Source organism: Carassius carassius, chromosome 28 (genome assembly GCF_963082965.1).
Source record: "Carassius carassius chromosome 28, fCarCar2.1, whole genome shotgun sequence".
Taxonomy (NCBI): Eukaryota; Metazoa; Chordata; class Actinopteri; order Cypriniformes; family Cyprinidae; genus Carassius; species Carassius carassius.
Window position 1 is genome coordinate 28,502,778 of NC_081782.1, and position 20,016 is coordinate 28,522,793.

Here is a 20,016-nt window from a genome sequence, read left to right on the forward strand (position 1 = left end):
TTGTTTCGATTTTTTGTCATGTTAAATAGCAATAGAATAGCAGTTGTTAAATAATTTGCAATAATTTATTGTTAAGACTTCAAACCAGCAGACAAGTTTACTGCTCTCATTTCCACAAGAGGGGGCCAGAAACACACGAAAAAGGATGCTGCCAAAACATATTGAAGCTTGATTAGCTTTATTTTAAGAACAATACATCAGTTACACCTTACCAAAGCATAGAAAAGACAATATATTTAAATGATAGAGATACGTTTAATTTCCTTGCTACTCACATTTCAGACAAATCAAGCAAATCCAATTGAAAAGCACAATGAAAAGGGAACAGTTTTTTGCATAATGTTTGATACTTTATGAAAATGCATGATGGAATTATTTTCCAGCACAGTATAGTACACTGTAGATTCCCTTTGACTCAATGTATTTTCCTAGGGCAGTGAGGTTATCTGAGAGCATGCAAGTAACTGGTTGCTATAGTGTTGTGCAGACTGATTATTTAAAATATCATTCTGTTTAGCTCTTTCAGTACAGAGATGGCATTGTTATTAAAAAAAAAAAAAACTCCCAATGCCTGCTGGATCCAGCCAAATGTATATTTGGATCACATGTGTCTAACATTTCAGTTTCACATCTATTTAGCTGCCTCAAAACATTTGATGCAGACGCCAGAAAATAAACATCAAAGTGGACATCAGCTCACCGCATGACATAAATGTGGCCTTGATAACAGTGCTGTGTTGTGCAGCTCGTCAGGTTCGGTTTTGGGAGTGTGTTTATCCAATAGAGAGCATTCCAGTGTGTCTCTCATCATCTTACCTTGGCACTTTTGGCAGTCATTTAAAAAGGTGTGTGGTTAGTTTGGCCAGACATTAGTGTCATGCCCATGTTATTTACCTGTCTGTCCTTTCACTGTGTCTTCCAGGAGCTGCTAAGGGCTTCCTGGCCAGTATAAGAGAAGTGCTGTTTGAGCTACAGATTTCAGAGAGTCTGCTAGCCTCATTTCCTGGGCGGAGAGCACTAGTAAAGCAAAAGCAACCCTAAGAGAGAGCGAGTGAGTGGGAAGTTATTGGAACATAAAGCTCTCGCAAATCATTTTGTCACCAGCAAGCTCTGACAAGGAAGGAGAGGGAGTGTGTTACAAGAGGGAGCTAATAAAAAGAGTGCTGTACGAGAGAGAAGGAGGGTCTTTTTTACTCCAGACTGAGGTCAAAAGGCATAAAGGTGGACAAACAGAAAAGAACAAAGGCAAGACGGGAAGGAAAAAGGACATTGGCTGTCACTGCTGCGCTTGCCGCGTTTACTGCCTGAGTACTGGTGGACGGTTCATTTGTTTCACTCCTTTTGTTTACTCCATCTGACACTGGAAACTCGTGGGTTGGACGTGGTTAGTTTGATTTTTCCTGACATATTACTTCACCGGGGCCAACACGTCAGGGTATTTTCCGAGAGGATCTGTTTTCCTTTCAATTGAACTGTGTGTGAGCGACCAGTGTGTTTGGTTAGCCGTGTCAATGGATCTTTCCACTTGTCTTTGTAGCGGAAAAAGCTTATTTGAAGAGAGCATGAGGTTGTAGCCCTTAAAAAAAAGTCTAATACAAAAGAGTTATTTTGACTGATAACTTGTGAAGTCTTTGCTCTGTACAGTTATTTAAACTTGACTGACCTTTTTGACCATGTTTTAGGTGCTTTACAGAGCCTTACAGCAGGGGGGGGGGGGGTTTACAAAAGGTTTGCATGTTAATTAAATTAAGATCTTTCAAACTCTGCAAGTCACCGTTACTTTTATCCGATTGTCCGAATGCTTCTGGAAAATCAGTCTGACCAGCATAGGAAAACCTAAAGTTGTAAAAGCAAACTTTTGAGGAAATCTAAGCTGGACACGTCCCTTTGTCTCATTACGAATGCAGGATGCAGCTGGATGGGGTCTGGTTTAGCCCAATAGTTGACAGGACTTCTTTAGTGGTTCTCATGTGAGATGACAAAACATCTGCTGAAACATCAAGACCAGAGAAGCTGCGAGTAGAGAGGAAAGTTAGTGAGCAAACACGCTCACAGATCTGTCATTGTATCTGGACCTCTGCATGTTTTATCCAAGACCAGAGGAGAGAAAAAGAGACAGACGTATGGACTCACATAAGCATTTCTGTGTATGACTGCCAGCAGTGAGCCGGCAATAAAGTTGTGGCGAAAGGAGAAAAGCTTATGCTTAAATAATGTATGCTTAGAGGCATATGTAAAAGTGCATTATTAGTTTATGTGTTGTTCCGTTTGGCCAAACTGCACCTGGATGGACCTCTGAAACAGGTGAAGCATCAGGGATTTCCCTTATTATATATCAGCTGTTTTGCTGGCTTCATTATTCAAGGTGCTTTCCAGAATCATCATCGGTAGCATCACCTCTATAATAACAACACTGCCGTGTCTGTTTGATCCAAACACTCTGCATCAATCACAGACTCTTGTGAGCCTCTCTCCTTACCTAAAGACAGTTTGCTCTCAGATTTGGCAGCATGAGGTTGTTTTGCTTGGTACTGATGGCTCTGTGCATGGTGGCTAGAACAGGAAGTATGTCCACGTGCAAAACACTGGACCTGGAGGTAGTGAAGAAGAAACGGATAGAGGCCATCCGCGGTCAGATCCTCAGCAAACTGCGCATGGACAAAGAGCCCGAATCAGAGAAAGACAGTGAAGGACAGAAGATCCCAGATACCATGATTTCTCTGTACAACAGCAGTGTTGAACTGAGCGAAGAAATGAAGATGAAGCCCATTTCTGTGCAAGCTGAAAATGAAGATTACTTTGGCAAGGAGGTGCACAAGTTCGTCATCCGGCAAGGTAAGAAGTGTCTTCAGAAGTGTCCATCTTTAGAGACAATTTAACATCATGTCCTATTGATGTCGGCATTCTGCAGAGATATATTTTTATATAATAATCACATTATAATTATATTGGACAGCTGTAAAATTGAGCTATTTCCTAGACAATGATTTTCTGCATGTATGTGCCAGTCTAGGTTATTTTACATAGTTAAATATGGTGAACTGACACCAAAAATACATGTCTTCTATTTACTTATATGTAAATGTAAAATATGACAAATATTGCCTATATCAAGAGTGAATCTGCCATATGTTACCTATGAGATATAAATAAGATGAACTTTTTTATATAATGTTATATGCAGCAACATATATATATATATATGCATCTTTATAAAAAAATCTGTATGATTACCTTTAAATACATGTGTATATTTTAGATTTACTTATATAACATCAACATGTATTGATGATTTTAGGATATATACATCAGTATGTGTCATATGTCAAAAAACGCAGCACACATACAGTACATGAACATTCATATTTATATGGGCTATGAAATTGTTTTCATTTCTAATAATTTACATATGTGTAACTCATGTCATATACATAAATGTAATGCATACGCTGATTTGGCAAGTAGCCACTGTAATTAAGTGGAAAAGTATGAAGTCATCCAGTCATTACAAAGGTTTAATCTTTTATATATTTTTTCTTTACAGAAATATTAGTGTCATTCAAGTCTAGTTTCTTTAGCTCTGTGGAAAGCAGAGCGACATCTCCAGTTCAGATGATTAATGTTAGGTTCTCTAATGCTGTAACAACTCGCATGTGATGAATCATGATCTCATAGCTTTGTGTTCTGTGTTCCCCTAAAAACCCCTCATGCATTCACTTCAGATCCCGTCATGCAGCCGCGCGGGGAGCGAGGAAGCATTTCATCCTATTTCATTGTTGCGCTCAGACTATCGGGGGTATTTTAATATGCTAGTTGTTTTTGCTGTTGGCTTCATGTGTTAGATTGTTAAACTCGAAGCCTTAACAACAAGTTCTTGCTAGGGGGTGAACATTTTGAACACACTTCTGTCTGTTCTTTCTGAACAATCAGTTTGTTTGATTGCTCTGATCAAGCTGGGGTTTTTTCACAGTTTTTGTCTTGAACCTGTTAGACCTCTTGTTAAAACATCTGTTTTTTGATGGGAAAATACCTTTACATTTGATGCTTACCACCCACTTGCTTTCATCCCGCACACTCTTTACCTCATTTAACCACTTCAAACACTTCAGACATAAACATCAGGCCTGTGATGTGATACGTGCGGTGAATAAAGACCTCCGTGGAGACAGGTCTTGCTCGAAGGATGTAAACCTAGGACAAAGAGACAGAGAAATATGGGCGAGAAACTGTTGATAAGGGTAGAAAAGTCAGATCCGCTGTCCTTTTCGCTTATTCTGTTTTCTTTTTGTGTATTCCTCTGGGGTTAGGGGCTTTCCTGTAACTGAGCCATCTATTTTGTGTCTCTTACTGGTTCTGTGTTTTTGCTCTATTTTTGACAGGCTTGTTTCTGAGGTGTGACTAAGATTTAGAGGAAATAGTCCCAAATAGCAACATTGAATTCCCCCTTTTGCGGTTTCCCTCATGGGACAAAAGTCCTCTTTATGTTCTTGTGTTTGTGTAAGGCTTCTTACATTTGTTTAAGCTGGAATACATTTAAAGAAATAAGTCCTTATGCAAGTGCAAGGCCTCCCACGCTCAATATTTTCAGTCTGTTGTACTGTAGTAATTGCTTACTTTGGCAAGACTACGTTACACAAGAATTAATGGATGGGCAGTATGTGAAGCAATTCCAATTCTGCAAGGAGCCACAAATGTAAATGAATAATTAGATATTTACATTTGCTGAAGAAATCTGTGTTTACACTTCATTTTGATAATCTGCGTAAAACATTTTGTTGATTCTTAGTAACTTTGCAATCTACATGTTAACTAACGCTCATTAGAGTATTAGTAGGCTTTGAGGTTATGGTTACCCCATGCTTAAACCAAGCAAATATCACAGCCCCAGTGTTAGGGTGTAGTGTGTGGTTTCCTGGGTCTTTCTAAGAATTTAGAGTAAGTTTTTAGAACATTTCTATTTGGTTGCTAAACTGTAATGGGATGTTGCTAGGTGGTTTCAAGCAAAATTGCATGGCTCAAACTGACATAGAAACATGTGACAAAAGAAAACAACATGTTTTCTAAAAACAGATCAAAATATCAAACATGTTTTGATCAGTGTTGCGGGTAATGCATTGCAAGGAATGTAATCAGATTACTTTTTTCAAGTAACTATTAAAGTATTTACGACAAAATAAATTTTTCAAATAAATAACACAGGTTATTTAGTTTTTCCATTCATTCACTGACACCTCTCCGGTCTCTGTGTTAACAGAGATTGGCAGTGAGGCATTTCCTTCAACCTAAGGCTAATAATTTCACTTTTGGCGTGAAAGAGCCTTTAGAAGTGCCAAAAACAAGATATTTTCTGATATTAAAAACAAGGCAAGCCCATGCAGCCCAGGTGACAAAAAGTAAGGCAAAAGTAACGTAATGCATCACTCTTCATAAAAGTAAGTAATTATTAAGTAACGTAATTAGTTACTTTTTGTGGAGTAGCCCGATACTGTAATGCATTACTTTCAAAGTAACTTTTTCCAACACAGGTTTTGAAATCCTCCGACTTGATGGAATCATAGTCTGAAGGTAAAGAAAAAAAAAATCTATGAAATCTTTCAACTCAAACTTGCAGACTGACTCTAACTTTTGGCAACTAGCATCAGCTTGTCCAGACTGTAAATCAGGGCAAAAGTGGTGTAATGTATTCCAGCCTGTATGTGAAAATATATATTAAACATCAAGGTTTGTTCTAGTAGTAGACATAACTATGTTTGCCTTAGGAAACACCAATAATCATTTATTTTGTGGATTTTTATTGTTGCAATACTTTTACATGCATTTAAGAAAGCAGAACAATCCTCTTGTAATCCTCTTAACTTGTTGAACAAAAAATAGAAAAGCATCATATGCTCAGTCCCACATAGCAACATTGTGTCGGCCCAGATCCGGCCCACATCTGGCACCCGTGGAAAGATGATCTGGCCCACATGCAGCGTGGAATGATGGCACTTGGGCGGACCACTCCTGTTTGCCAGATTTGAGCCACAAGCAGGCCATAGCAATGCCACATGTCAGCCAAGAGTAAAGAAATTAACCAGAACTGGACCTTATCTGAGCCACAAAATCTGTTTATATATTAAATATGAATTTCAGCCTTAATAAGCCTGTTAACAAGCAGAATCACTGAAGTAAAGAAAATAACAAAGAAAGAGATAAGCAGAAACACAAGAACTACAACTGACTTCAGCCACAACCTTAGATGAAATCAATTGAAGATAAAAGAAGACATTAAATCTCTGGAGATCTCACCAGAGGAGGATTAAACAACTCCACAAACTGCATTACCAGCTTCACTTATTACTAACCAGACTGACTTTATTTCTGTTGGACATCTACAAAAGTTTTATTGAGAATTAAGAAAGGTTTAACTCTAATGTGTGTCACCATAACAGTGATTAGCGTTTCCATTAGTTGCACTCTTTTAACTCTTATTTTATCTTTAGTCTTTTTTAGCTGCTGCGATGGTGTGTTTGTGAAACGCATTTGCGGCATCAAAGAAAGCTAAAGAGAATTGAGGTCAGGTGATGCCGGTTATCTGTTGATGATTTTATAATCCTCATGAAACAGGCTGATTTGCTAATATTTTTTTTTAAATCTAACAATTGTTTCATTAATATATTCACATCACAAACAGTGTGTTTCTCCAGCATGAGGTCAAGCAATATTACAACAATCAGTTAGAAGTTTTTAACGATTTTAAAGAATTCAATCTATGATGCCACACACAGACATCAACAATCAACACATGAATCTCAACAATGGTGACAATCAAATGTACCTTGCTGCAATGCATGCTGGGTATTAGCATAGTACAAAACTCCCAGCATGCATTGCAACATGAATAAATTATGCAGCTGAATTGTCCTATTATTTTGTTTAATTCAGAATATTTGCTTATATTTTGCTGTTGTTTTTGTTGTGACAGTAGCTTTTCAGTGAAGTTCTGAATTGATCAGTTTATCTAAATATTGACTAATATTTATTGAGTTATTGAGTAACCATTATTGAGATTCATGTGTTGATTGTTTATATCTGTGTGTGTCAGCATAGGTTAAGTTTTTTAAACTCTTGTTTGTTAAAAGATTTTAACTGATTGTTATAATACTGCTGGATCTTATGTGGCAGAAACACAGGGTTTGTAATATGAATGTATTACTGGAACAACATAATTGTTCGATTAAAAAAAAAACATCAATGAACCAGTGTACTTCATGATGATTAAAAAACCATCAACAGATAACAGCCGACACTTGATATCATGTCACTCTAGCTTTCTTTGAAGCTGCAAATGTGTTTAACAAACACACCCGTCACAGCAGCCAAAAAAAACAAACTATATAATAAGAGCCCAATTAAGAGCCCAACTAATGGAAACACTAATCACTGTTATGGTGAAACACATTAGAGTTAAACCTCTGTTAATTCTCAATAAAAACTTTTGTAGATGTCTAACATAAATAAAGTCAATCTGGTTTGTAATAAGTGAAGCTGGTAATGCTGTTTGTGGAGTTGTTTAATCCTCCTCTGGTGACATCTCCAGAGATTTAATGCCTTCTTTTATCTTCAGTTGATTTCATCTAAGGTTGTGGCTGAAGTCAGTTGCAGTTCTTGTGTTTCTGCTCTTCTGTTTTTCTGTTCTCTTCTTTCCTTCAGTGATTCTGCTTGTTAACAGGCTTATTAAGGCTGAAATTACTTCATATTTAATACACACAAATTTTGTGGCTCAGATAAGGTCCAGTTCTGGTTAATTTCTTTACTCTTGGCTGACATATGGCATTGCTATGGCCTGCTTGTGGCTCAGTTCTGGCAAACAGGAGCGGTCCGCCCAAGTGCCATCATTCCACGCTGCATGTGGGCCAGATCATCTTTCCATGGGTGCCAGATGTGGGCCGGATCTGGGCCGACACAATGTTGCTATCTGGGCGTGTTGTCCATTTTGAAATAGATAGAACCACTACTTTTAGCAAATGAGTGTGTTAAAATATTTTTCAGGATTATTTTTCAGGTTTTTGTAGGATTATGGATTTCTGTCATTGTCTAATGTGGTGCTCATGGTTCTTTCCATTATGTTTTCTTTCAGTGGCATAGATGTTTTAACTTGCTACAATGCAGATTTTGCCACATCGTATTTGATTTGGAACATTTATTTTTCCTCATGGCTTGCTAGACTCCGTATCTGTTAGCTGAAGGTAGATGAAAGAGATGAAGAAAAAGACTGTACTGTTGTGTATTCATAAATTATGCTGTCAAATCAAGAGTTCTGGATTTACTGCCATGCCCTGCAGCAATGCCCAAGTTTCCATGTCCTTCTTCAGGCCCTTCAGTCTGTTCTTCTGCATGTGTGCTGTTTTACATCTCATGTTATCACATGTCAAAGATTGTCCTGACTGCACAGCTCATCTGCCGGGAAAGTGTGTCATGTCTCAATGTGATTGGAGCAGCACAGATAGTCATGATTCTATTGATGGCGATAGTAAGAGGAGAGGAGTGTAAAGCGTGTGTTGTAGAGGCAGATTTTTAAGCCTGCTGGAATCTGGTTGCACCCATTACTAATGATAGGCCTGTCTCAGTGCCTGTTAGGACAGCTGTCCTGGGTTTACTTGAGTGCCAGCCTGCGTAAACACACACACACACACACTAGAAATCCCTCTCCACCCTCATCTGATCCACCATCAACAAAGAGCAGTGCCTTCAGTCCTTGGCACCTTTTATATATGACCACAGGTGTTGATACATTGGACCCATTATAAAACAGTTTCCAAATCAATGTGATACATATCCCTCAACAGGGAATAGAACATGTCCAACATGTACCAAGCTAATAAAAAAAAAATAAAAAAAAAACTATTCATTATAGCCATAATCTTATGAAAAGCATGTGGGTCACATTTCAACCCAAAACAATAATATATATATATATATATATATATATATATATATATACTCTCACATTACTGGATGTTTTACCATGTGGTTATTTATTAAGACAATACAACAAATACTACAGTACATTTCTTTTTTTTCACGTAATATTAGTGATATAATTAAATGTCTCTCTCTCTCTCTGTTTATAACCAAGCTAATGAGAAAGCATTATTGCTATTGTGTAAATCTTATGAGAACATATCCAGGTCACATTTCATTCTAAAATCAAAAGAAAAATTGATAGCAGTAGGAGTAACACTTTAGATGACGGAACACTATTCACTATTAACTAGTTGCTTATTAGCATGCACAGCCTATTATTATTGTCTATTTATCAGTATTTATAAAGCACATATTTATGGCTTATTCTTACCCCATTCTACATCCCTTAATCCTACACCACACCACACCAAAACTTAACAACTACAAGTACTTTTCTTACTCAGCAAGCAACAAATTAAGAGTTTGCTGAGGGAAAACTCTTAGTTTAATCAAGTGTTGCTGAAGATAGTAGTTGTGTGCAGCTGGATGGTTATTTCAATTTTCTAGAGCTATAAACCTTCCACTGTAACCCTAGTGCTCTGAATGTAACACTGGATGGTGTGACTACCATTGTATAGATCTCATGTATCAAGACTGAACTGGTTCAACTGATCCCGTTAGTGCCAAGCTAATTAAAATGTATCACTACAAGCTATCTGAATAAATCATCCAGTTATTCCTTCTTTTTAAGTTTTATTTAAGCACGCTGAAAACAAAGATATAATTGCTTTAATATACTCTACTAATCATGGATGAGTGATGGATGTGTCATTCAGCGTGGTCTCTTTTAAGTTTTCCGTCTGATGTGCGTTTGCTAGGTCAGATTCTTACAGTTAGGATTAAGATTTATTTTAATTAAACCCCAAGTAATAAACTGCTGGCAAGTCTAGTCAAGTCGTCTATGTTTCTATAGTGCTTTATACAATACAAATTGTGTAAAAGCAGCTTCACAGTAATACAGTATATAGGAAAATAACAGAATCAACGATGCAAACTTCATCCAATATGAGGAATTCAAATGTCATAATTCAGTTCAAGTCAGTTCACTTCAGTAACTGTGTAAAGTTCATCAATCTTATAAATAATTCAGTAAGCAGTTCTACAGAAGTCAATAGTGTCATTATTCAGCTAGAGTCAGTTCAGTTTAGTTCACTGACAAAGAAATTAATAAATAATTATAAAACAAAGGAAATTAATCATTAAAGCAGCTAAACAGAAGACAATAATGTCATCATCAAGCTCAAAATAGTTCAAATTTAGTTCTCATCCAATAGTGTCAGTGCAGTCAAATCAATAATGCAGTATACTGAATGTTAAGTGTCTCTTAAACCCCAGCAAAACAAAACCCACAGCGAGAGCGATAATCACCCAGACTCAGTCTCATCTGTCCGATTGAACAAAAAGTGTGGTGTTTATGATTCCAGGCTGCGTTCAAAGGCACATTTGTGGATTGATATCATTGGATTGATAGTCTTGACATTTTTTTCATCGATACTGTGACGAGTGGCATAAACATAGCCCCTATATTATAAACTAATTTGTCTTTTTTCATTCAGTCTTCAACTTTGAAAACTATTTTAAGCAGCTGACACTTGGTCGTATAGGTATCTTTTTTTATGGTAAATTGTGTTTTAATAATAAATTGGTATTATTCGAATATGAAAACAAAGACTTGGCTAACTGCTTTGGTCAAACAGTAAGTAAGACACGGTCTTAATATTGTGGCTATGTTTATGCAGATGGCCTTTAGCTTCTTTTGCTAGACGATTGGGATAGGTCAAACTGGCATTAGGTGCTAGAAAAGCTCCTAAAGTCTATCCAGCAGGTTGAAAAATCAGAGAGCTGAGGTTTAGCCAGTAGTAGATGACTGTTAACATAATGATACTGAGGAAACTCATCCCACACCATAGGCCCCATGTTAAACAGCAGCAAAAGCAGTTATAGCAACCCTGAACACAGGTTAATGATAGCTTTCTTTTTAAATTACACAGCTACAGCCACAATACAGGCAAGGGCAGGATGAGCCTCATTAAGCCATACAACACAAATGCTGTCTTGCCTCTATATAAAGGCCAAGAACTGCCATCTGACTGACATAAAAAGCAATAAATTACAGTCCGATAAATAATGATCAATTCACAAACAAAGCCGAACATACAGTTCTGCTCATGGATAGCTATCTAGTTTATTTAGTGCCACAAACAAAACTCGAAATATCTTTCAGATTTTTGGCACATTTTTGTTCTTTTGTGCATTAATGGTTAATTTGACAAAAGTGCGATCTGTTGTCTGAGCTTTAAAATAACCGTGACTTGTCTGTCTCTCACTTTCTCTCTAGTTCAGAATGGCACAAAGCATCAGATGACTTTTAATGTGTCAGAGATGAAGCAGAGGATTCAAAACTACCAGCTGCTGTCTCAAGCAGAGTTTCGGCTTCGGATTAAGAATCCTACAATGGACCAGGAGCAGAGGCTGGAGCTGTATCGTGGAACGGGCGATCAGGCTCGATATCTGGGCACTCGCTTTGTCTCCAAAGACTTGTCCAATCGTTGGCTCTCGTTTGACGTGAAACAGACCATGATAGAATGGCTGCAGGGTTCAGGTAAGGTCATGGCAGCATTCAGCTAACATCAGTTGTAGTTTCCCAGTTGTGATTGATGAGTGTATTTGAGATGCACTCATTCCCAAATTATGTTCCACGTAATCTGTTTGGTTAAAACAGTCTACCTTTTCTTGGGCATGTACTTAAAAATGTAATAACCTAAAACCTCAGTGAGTCAATAATGCAGGATTCTGTTATGGGAGCTGAAATGAGAACAAATAAGAACTTGCAGACCACAACACTTAAAAGAGTATAATAATCATGATGGTACATGTTATACTTAATAAATATATTATGAATATTGTCATAAGCACCATAATTTGGATGAAATGTTACTTGTACTAAAATATATGTTAGGGAAGTGAGCAAATCTGTTTTATTATTGGTGTTTGCTAGAGTATTATTATTATTATTTTGAATACTTATGATTAGGATTTGAATAAATTAGAAACACTAAGCATTGAATGTTGGCACATAATCAGGCAACAAACAAGAATAATTCTTGAAACTCTATTGAGAGGTTTACTGTTACTTTACTTATTTGGATCTGGCACAAAAAATGATTGAAGGAATAGCACAATCTTATTCATAATTTCATGGTTTGTGAGTGGGCTTTTTTCAGAACACTATAATTATAACAAAACTATTTTTGTACAAACAAACACCATTTACCTTCAGAAAATGTAAAACTCTAGCAGTAACGTTTCGCAATTTCAGTATGTTTATTCAGGGAATTGTAAGTCCTTTTCACTAAACTTTTAAATGTATTTTAACCTGTTAACTGCTTGGCTCTCTTTTTATATAGCCTTAAAGAATTTGCTATAATATTTTATAATTAAAACTTTTTCTAATATTTACAAAACATATTGTTGGAAAGGTCTGAATCTCAATGTTTCATATTTTGGGGGTTGTTTATTTATTTATTTTAATATTAGTAATATTGTAACAGAAATGCATACACTAGTGACAGGAAAATGCATTTAAATAAAAACAGTGGAGTTAAGGATTCATTCATTAGCTATTTTGATATAGCACCTAAACAAAATCATATTTTTCATTTTTTGCGATATCAACTTCAAATTGGGAGCATTACTTAGTAAGACATATGGCTTTTATTTTTTTTATATTTTGTGCAATAATTATTTTATATAACATACAAAATTGTGTTATATAAAAGAAAGTAAGTGTTTTATATCATTATAACTACATGTTTTAACTCATTATAACTTTCACCTCATCAATAATCAACCTTAGGTCTTTCTTCCAAAGCATTTTTTTTAAGCAAGGTTTAAGTTCAGCATTTTTACATCTATGTTTACAAAGGGTTAAGAAGTTAAAGATACTATACAGAATGTTTTTTTTTTTACTTGCTCCTCTTAAGTCCTTATTATTGCAGTTCTGGAACTTGTCTTTTGGAAGACTGTTCTGAAAAATGGCTTTGTTTCTTGGCAGACTGTTAAAGATAGATGCATACTAGTCTCCCTGAAATCCTGTAAAAGTCAGACAATTAGATTTCGACATTTTTAGAAATTGTCTTCATTTTAGTGTGCCATATGCATCAGACAGTTAGCTAACAGAGTGTGGGCTTTCTGACGTCTGAGACTGAGATTAATCATTTCCTGTCTCCTACTGTCATGTCTAATAAAGGTGAAAAAGTTCAGAAACAAATAAAGCAGTCAGGGTTTCTTTAATTTAGCCATTATAATCCAGAATTATGAATTTATATGTGACTACGGTCTTATTCGAAATACCACGGTAAAACTATGGCCACCTTTCACAGAAGTGTAGTACATTTGGAAAGCAAAGCTATGTAGCTACAAGTAACGACTGATAGCTTCATCTACTTAATTTAAAAGATTAACTGGCTGACTGATTGGAAACTAGCTGAAACCACTATATTATTATTATGTGACCAATTGTTATGTACCCTTGATGTTAGTGCATGTGTTAAATGACTTATATAGTGCAAAACCCCAATAAACTTGTGTGTGTTTCTGTGTGTTTAACAGAAGAGGAAGAAAGTTTAGAGCTGAGGTTATACTGTGGCTGTAAAACAGACCAACAGAGTAATGATAAATTCCTCTTCAGTATATCAGGTATGAAAATCTAAATAATCTGAAAAATAGTTCTGGAAATGTATGCCAAAAGAAACCGATATAATCTTTTATATATATATTTTTTCTTTTTCTCTGTGTACTGTATGTGGGTATTTTCAGGACTAGACAAGCAGAGAGGTGACACTGCTGTTCTGGAACACATGATGGCAAAGCCTTATATTCTGGCTTTATCTTTGCCTTCTAATGGCATCTCCCCTGCATCCGCTCGCAGGAAACGAGCTGTTGGTACTGATGAAACTTGTGATGAGTAAGTCTATTTGCTCTCTCTCACTTTTTATGTTTTGTTTATAGATACAGTATAGGAAAACAGATAACAAATACTTATACTCTTCTTATTTGGACCAAATTTGGATATGCTTTATATTGTGATATTGGCAGTGCTGGTTCTGGACTTCTAGGGATCCCTAGCACAACTTTGTCATGTGGCCCCTGTCAGTGCATTCGTAAAAACTCAAAAATGACCCGTCAAAAAATTACAAACAATATGATAAATTTTATAGGAAAAAGCTACAAATTAAATAATTTAGCCTACTAAAAATAATATCCTACTTTACAGAAATTGAATGATGTAATGCATTATTAAATACATTGATTGTTATTAAAGTTACTAATGTTATTAATAACTGATTGCATTTAAATAAGCACTCACCAAGATGGACGTTTGGCATTTTTTGGTGGACTGCCACACAGAAATACATCAGAAAAAAAAAACTGTAATTTAATAATTCACCATCACTCATCTTAAGCTGAGGTGTAAAAATTTAATGCAATTAAGCACCACTGAACACACAATAAGATAATTAGACTCACTCTTTCCCAACATTCTCTGGCAGAAAAACCGAGACCTGCTGTATGCGGAAGCTTTACATTGACTTTCGGAAAGATCTGGGTTGGAAGTGGATCCACAAGCCGAAGGGATACTTTGCCAACTACTGCATGGGCTCCTGTACCTACATCTGGAATGCTGAGAACAAATACTCTCAGGTAGGGAGCTGTCCCATTTGACCAGTGCAGCTGACACATATGTATTTAAAAGCATGTACTTCACCAGTGGCTGCGTAACAAAAGCTACAGAATGTCTGAACATGCTCCTTGCCAGTTTTCTTCACCTGGACAAGTTGAAAAGAATATTTAAAATCTTTTTTGGTGCTGTGCAAAGGCTTATTCCAATATTAGCCTGAAACCACACACAGGAACACTTTCCCGGAACACCAGAACCTTTATGGGTAAATATTTTCTTTACACGATTTGGGATGCACTATTTCTAGTCTGTTTACAATTTAGTACAAAAAACATCACGTTTAGGCCACATTTAGATTACATGGTTCAAGTGACACACTGTTTGTTTTGTTTTGTTTTTTTGTTGCTTTTTTATTCCGGTATTCTCAGATAAATTTTAGGCCTTATTCATATGTGGAAATAAATCTGATATGAATTCGATATGTGCATTTGTATCTGCCATGTAAGCACACTGATCGATTATTCCCATTAATGTGAGTTGTACATCATAGAAAAAGCGAAGGTGGTGAATGACGTCAGCTGCGGTGGACACTTTTCCTGGGCAGTGTTGCCAAGTCCACAGTTTTCCAGTGAAATTGGTTTCTTTTACACTAGACACGATTCTGTACCCGTCAGATTGCACAAACTGAAATTGCACAAATTAAAATTGCAATTTAAAAAATATGCCTATTGAAAACATGTCAATTTAGCAAAAACTCCCATATATCTCAAAAAAGTTTTTGTGCTCACAAGAGGGGGGTTTTCAGGCAATGCGATTTTTTTGCATTTACAGCTAACTTGGCAAACATAAAAGTCACATGATCATTCTTGAATGCACTATAAGCAACAAGAAACACCTCATACATAGCCGCTCTCAAGTTTTTTAGTCCGCAGGTTAAATTGATTTCTCCACCAACCATGGATTGTTTTGCCAAGTGTATAGTGTAAATGCAGACATCGGATATAAGTGACTTTTAAAAGAAAATGTAAGCTAGTCATCAGAAGAAAATCGGATACAGTACAGAAAGTGGGTATCAAGAACTGCAGTGTAAATGCAGCCTTGAATTTCCTGCTTGCAGTATTTGCTTTGCTCTGGTTGCTTCCTGTCGTTTCTAGAGCCAAGGATACACAACACCAAGCTAAGAAAAACTGATGACAGATTTCTTTGAGTTGAAATCTGTGTAATAAGTATGCAGTGTTGCACCTGTGGCTGTGAACAGTAGTTCATTTTCAATGTAGAAGTACAGTATTATCCAGAGGGGCATTTGTGAAGGATTGAGAAGAAGTGCAAAGTTGGCAAAAACCAGGTTTGAATGACTAGTTACCCCAAGGGCTGAAATGTCATACATTTTATGTCATTACATCTAGAATTATAACAGTGATGTTCTTTTAGTGGTCTCTTTTTAGCTTTTTGAGTTGTACCTATGCATGCTTCAAATTTCACCAGTTTTAAGAATGCTTTTTTTTATGCCCATAATATGGAGGTCAGTGGGGTTCAAAACAAATTCCACTTTCATTGTATGGACAAAAAAAACTGAAACATTTTACAAAATAATCTTTCTTTGTGTTCTGTGGAAGAAGAATAAAACTGATACAGGTTTGGAAATGCATTAGGGAAATTATATAATGACAGGATTTTCCTTTTTAGGGAAACTTTCTTCTTCACAGCAGTGAAGTACTTTAGTTCATTTACAATGTAGATAGTATCCAGATGGATATGTGAGGCACTTAGAAGGCAAGATTAGTGTAACAACCGCATATATGTAAACGAAACGACACTGTGAATCAAAGCGTGATCAAATTGATCTGAATAATGTCTCTTTATGTTTGTCTTTTTTGAGCTGCTTTACAGCTGAGCTGAATTATTTTTGCATCAAAACATGTTTCAAGTGCTATATAAATAAAGGTCACTTGACTTAACGAAACACAAACAACTATTTGAAATTAAATAGACAGACAGTTTGTCTTCAGAATGCTGCCATACTCATCCTGAACTGAGTACACCACCAAACCAACATCTCACATCTGATGAGTTATTAGAAATTCTAATTTGGAAAAGTTATCAAATGTTGCCATACATGTTTAGCAATGATTCCTATTATTGTAAATCCATTTGATATAAATCCTTTTGCTTAAATTATTTTTGTATGGAAATATAAATAGTTTTAAGATTTGCGAAAGTTGGACTAGATAGTGACGGAAAAGCAGTCAACATACTTGACAAATGCTTCAGTACTGTTTAAAAGGCCGTAAAGATGCACTCCATGAAGTTGTTTGAGAGAATGCCAAGAGCTGGAAACTACGGACTGCTAATTTGAGCTACAATTTAGGATCATTTTGTCATTTATGAATGTTATTTTGGTCACTACACAGTAAATTCTTAAAATGCAATAGTTAGCAGGGGATTATAAGAAATGTTATAATTTATATAATGAATATTTTAATATTTAAGTGAATCCGATTAACAGAATAAATTCATGCACAAAATTTTAACTAATGTTACACCAATTTGAATTGTTTCATCGTGCAATTTTACACCATTTACCATTTTGTTTACATTAAAATATTCTACCAAATACACAACTAAACTCATGATTAAAAGACACCATAATACAATTTTAAGCCCTCTGTTATCATGTGCAAATCACTCTGTGCTCTAAATTAGATCAGGGGTCAGTTGTCTCAATGCATTTCAATGTGATTTCACATAACAGTTTGCGCTTATGAACACTTATTTTGCAGTCTCATTGCAGCATCAAATAGCATGTGTATTTGTGTCTCATAGATATTATCCTTGTACAAACATCACAACCCTGGTGCATCGGCTCAGCCATGCTGCGTACCTGAAGTCTTCGACCCTCTGCCCATTCTGTACTATGTGGGAAGACAACACAAGGTAAAGGCCTCTTTCTGACGGATTTCAGAATTTAATTGCTTCTCAGCTTCCTGCATATAGGTTAATAGATATCCCAGAACTGGTGTCTATATACTTTTAAGGCATCACAGAAATAGTGTGTTCTTTGGCGTTACATCAATTTGGTATATCTATTATCTGAAACGTTTAAGTGGAAAGTACTTTATGTTATGCACAAAAAATATCTGTATCTCCCCAGTCTCTTAACCACATCAACTCTGGGGACCCACCGGTGGGTCCAATATTGCATATGCCTAATTCTCAAAAAATCAAAATAACAGCTCAAGTGGTTAAAATGGTAATTTTCGCCTGAATGAATTAACATGAATGAGTCATTTTGTCTTGGCTCTGTTTCTAGGTGGAGCAGTTGTCCAACATGGTGGTGAGGAGCTGCAAGTGCAGTTAGAGTTCATCTGGCTGCATAAAATTATGTTATCTTCAGAAGTGCTCCGTGGCTTTATATCTTTCTCTGGACGAAAAGTAAGCAAATACACAGAGAGATAGACGTAAAGTCTCGGAAGGAAAATCAGGAGCTAAGACAATGGACAGGAGAAAGGAGAAGGGACAATTGGGCAAAAATGGAAGCAAAAGCAAAGAGGGAAAAATACTTTCTCAATGATGCCCCTCTACAGTGGCACACAAAGACATTTTGTTAAAGCATTTCATAAAACAAGCTCAATATTAAACCAAGTATATGCTTTTAAATGTTTATTTACATTATCAGTTCCCATTAATTTATTGTGCTTTCTAAGTTCATCATTTGATTGTACCATGAAGGCAGCCGTGTAGCATTGCATGCCAAATGTTCAATGAAGATTTCCAATGGTGCTGAACTGATAGAGGAAATCATGTCAAAGGAACATTTCAAATTTCAATTAAAAGTAAACACATAAAAGAGAAGTGTTTGCACTAAATGATGAAAGTAAAGGCTCATGACGTGCAGTATGAGACTTACAAGAAAGCTAATGGGATTGGAGAATGGGTCAATGAACTGCTTTATATATATTTTTTATGTGCGCAGTAGGTTTTATTGTCATGCACAGCTGTGCTTTGAAGCCTGTTTATGTGAACATGGTCTGAGTGGAACACTAGAGGTAAAGGATTGAATGGTGAACATTTCAAACTTCATATTGCACTGTATGCACTCTACGGTGTGTCACGGGAAAATGTCTGCCTCTTCAGGTCCTCCCATAGTAGGGTTTGTTAGCAATCTCAGCGAAACACGTCTGGGACACATTTCACATATATGAAATAAAATAATTTCACACAAAGGTGGTGAATCTTATTTTTAGGACCATTAAGATTGTTTGCATTGGGTTATTTTCTGTGTCATAAAATTGTAATGTATCTATTCAGTTCAGTTATTATTGTTTTACAGTAAAAGGACAGACAGTACAACAAATACATACATTATCTGTAAATACTTATATTAAATTATTAAATTAAAGTAATGAATCGCTAACAAGAATGTGCTCAGTTGTCAAAATGCAAATAATCTGCACCTAAAAACGTAATACTTTCCTGATTTTTTTTTCTGCTAGTTTCAGCCATGTTTGTGCACATTATGTTTTTGTGTTGATGAGTCTCCATCCATGCATGTGTATGTTTGTTGTGTTGTGTTCAGCTGTGTTGGCCTAGTACTGACATCTTTACAAGGAACATTATTTATAGAGGCTTCATGTCTTTCTCTGCCCTGTTTGACATCGGCGGTGTTGAGTGATGAAAATTGTGTTCTGTATGTTAGTTTAAAGACAACACGGCTGAGAATACACTGTTTGCAAAATGAATGCAGTGTCACTCTTAACTGAAAAATACTGGCTAGTTATTGTAAAACTACAGTCCCTTGAGGATACTGTCATCTTTGCTATACTTTGACAACTGCAAGTGTTTGAAATTGCTACAGAATTCCTTTGACAAACATTTTACATCCATGCAGTGTTTTATTATATAATTACATTTCCTTTTTTGCACTTATTTTATGCAATTGTGAAATGAATTGTTTCAATAAACAAAAATCACAATTCAGTCCACAATATCTAATGGAAAGACAGATTGTTGTGCACAAATTAAAATACTGTATTGTGAAATAATGTATTGTACTACATGAAATGTAGTAGTACAGTAAATAATCCTGTCCAGAAGTTAACAAGAGGAGAAAGGGGAGTGTTGTAACACATTTAGTTATATAACATTTCTACATTAATCCTTTATAAAGCAGTTTGGCAAAAAGTCTATATAAGTTGTATATATTAGTGTTAAATACAATTAGGGCTACTGTAGGTGGAATAATGGAGTTAAAGCTACTTTTCTACAGCAAATTGTGCTTTACAAACAACTATACTTTTATATATTATTGTTAGTGCTTAATTTATTAGTGT

At 36.0% G+C, this 20,016-nt stretch overlaps 1 protein-coding gene across 1 annotated transcript; it reads left to right on the plus strand.

Annotated features, from left to right (window-relative positions):
* Positions 1-2,268: 2,268 nt before the first annotated feature.
* Positions 2,269-18,909, plus strand: LOC132108261 (transforming growth factor beta-1 proprotein-like). Its single transcript, XM_059514940.1, has 7 exons — positions 2,269-2,835; positions 11,345-11,608; positions 13,618-13,704; positions 13,825-13,972; positions 14,559-14,709; positions 17,510-17,620; positions 17,997-18,909. The coding sequence occupies exons 1-7, from the start codon at positions 2,511-2,513 to the stop codon at positions 18,042-18,044; spliced, it is 1,134 nt and encodes a 377-aa protein (XP_059370923.1). The 5' UTR covers positions 2,269-2,510; the 3' UTR covers positions 18,045-18,909.
* The last annotated feature ends 1,107 nt before the right edge of the window (positions 18,910-20,016 follow it).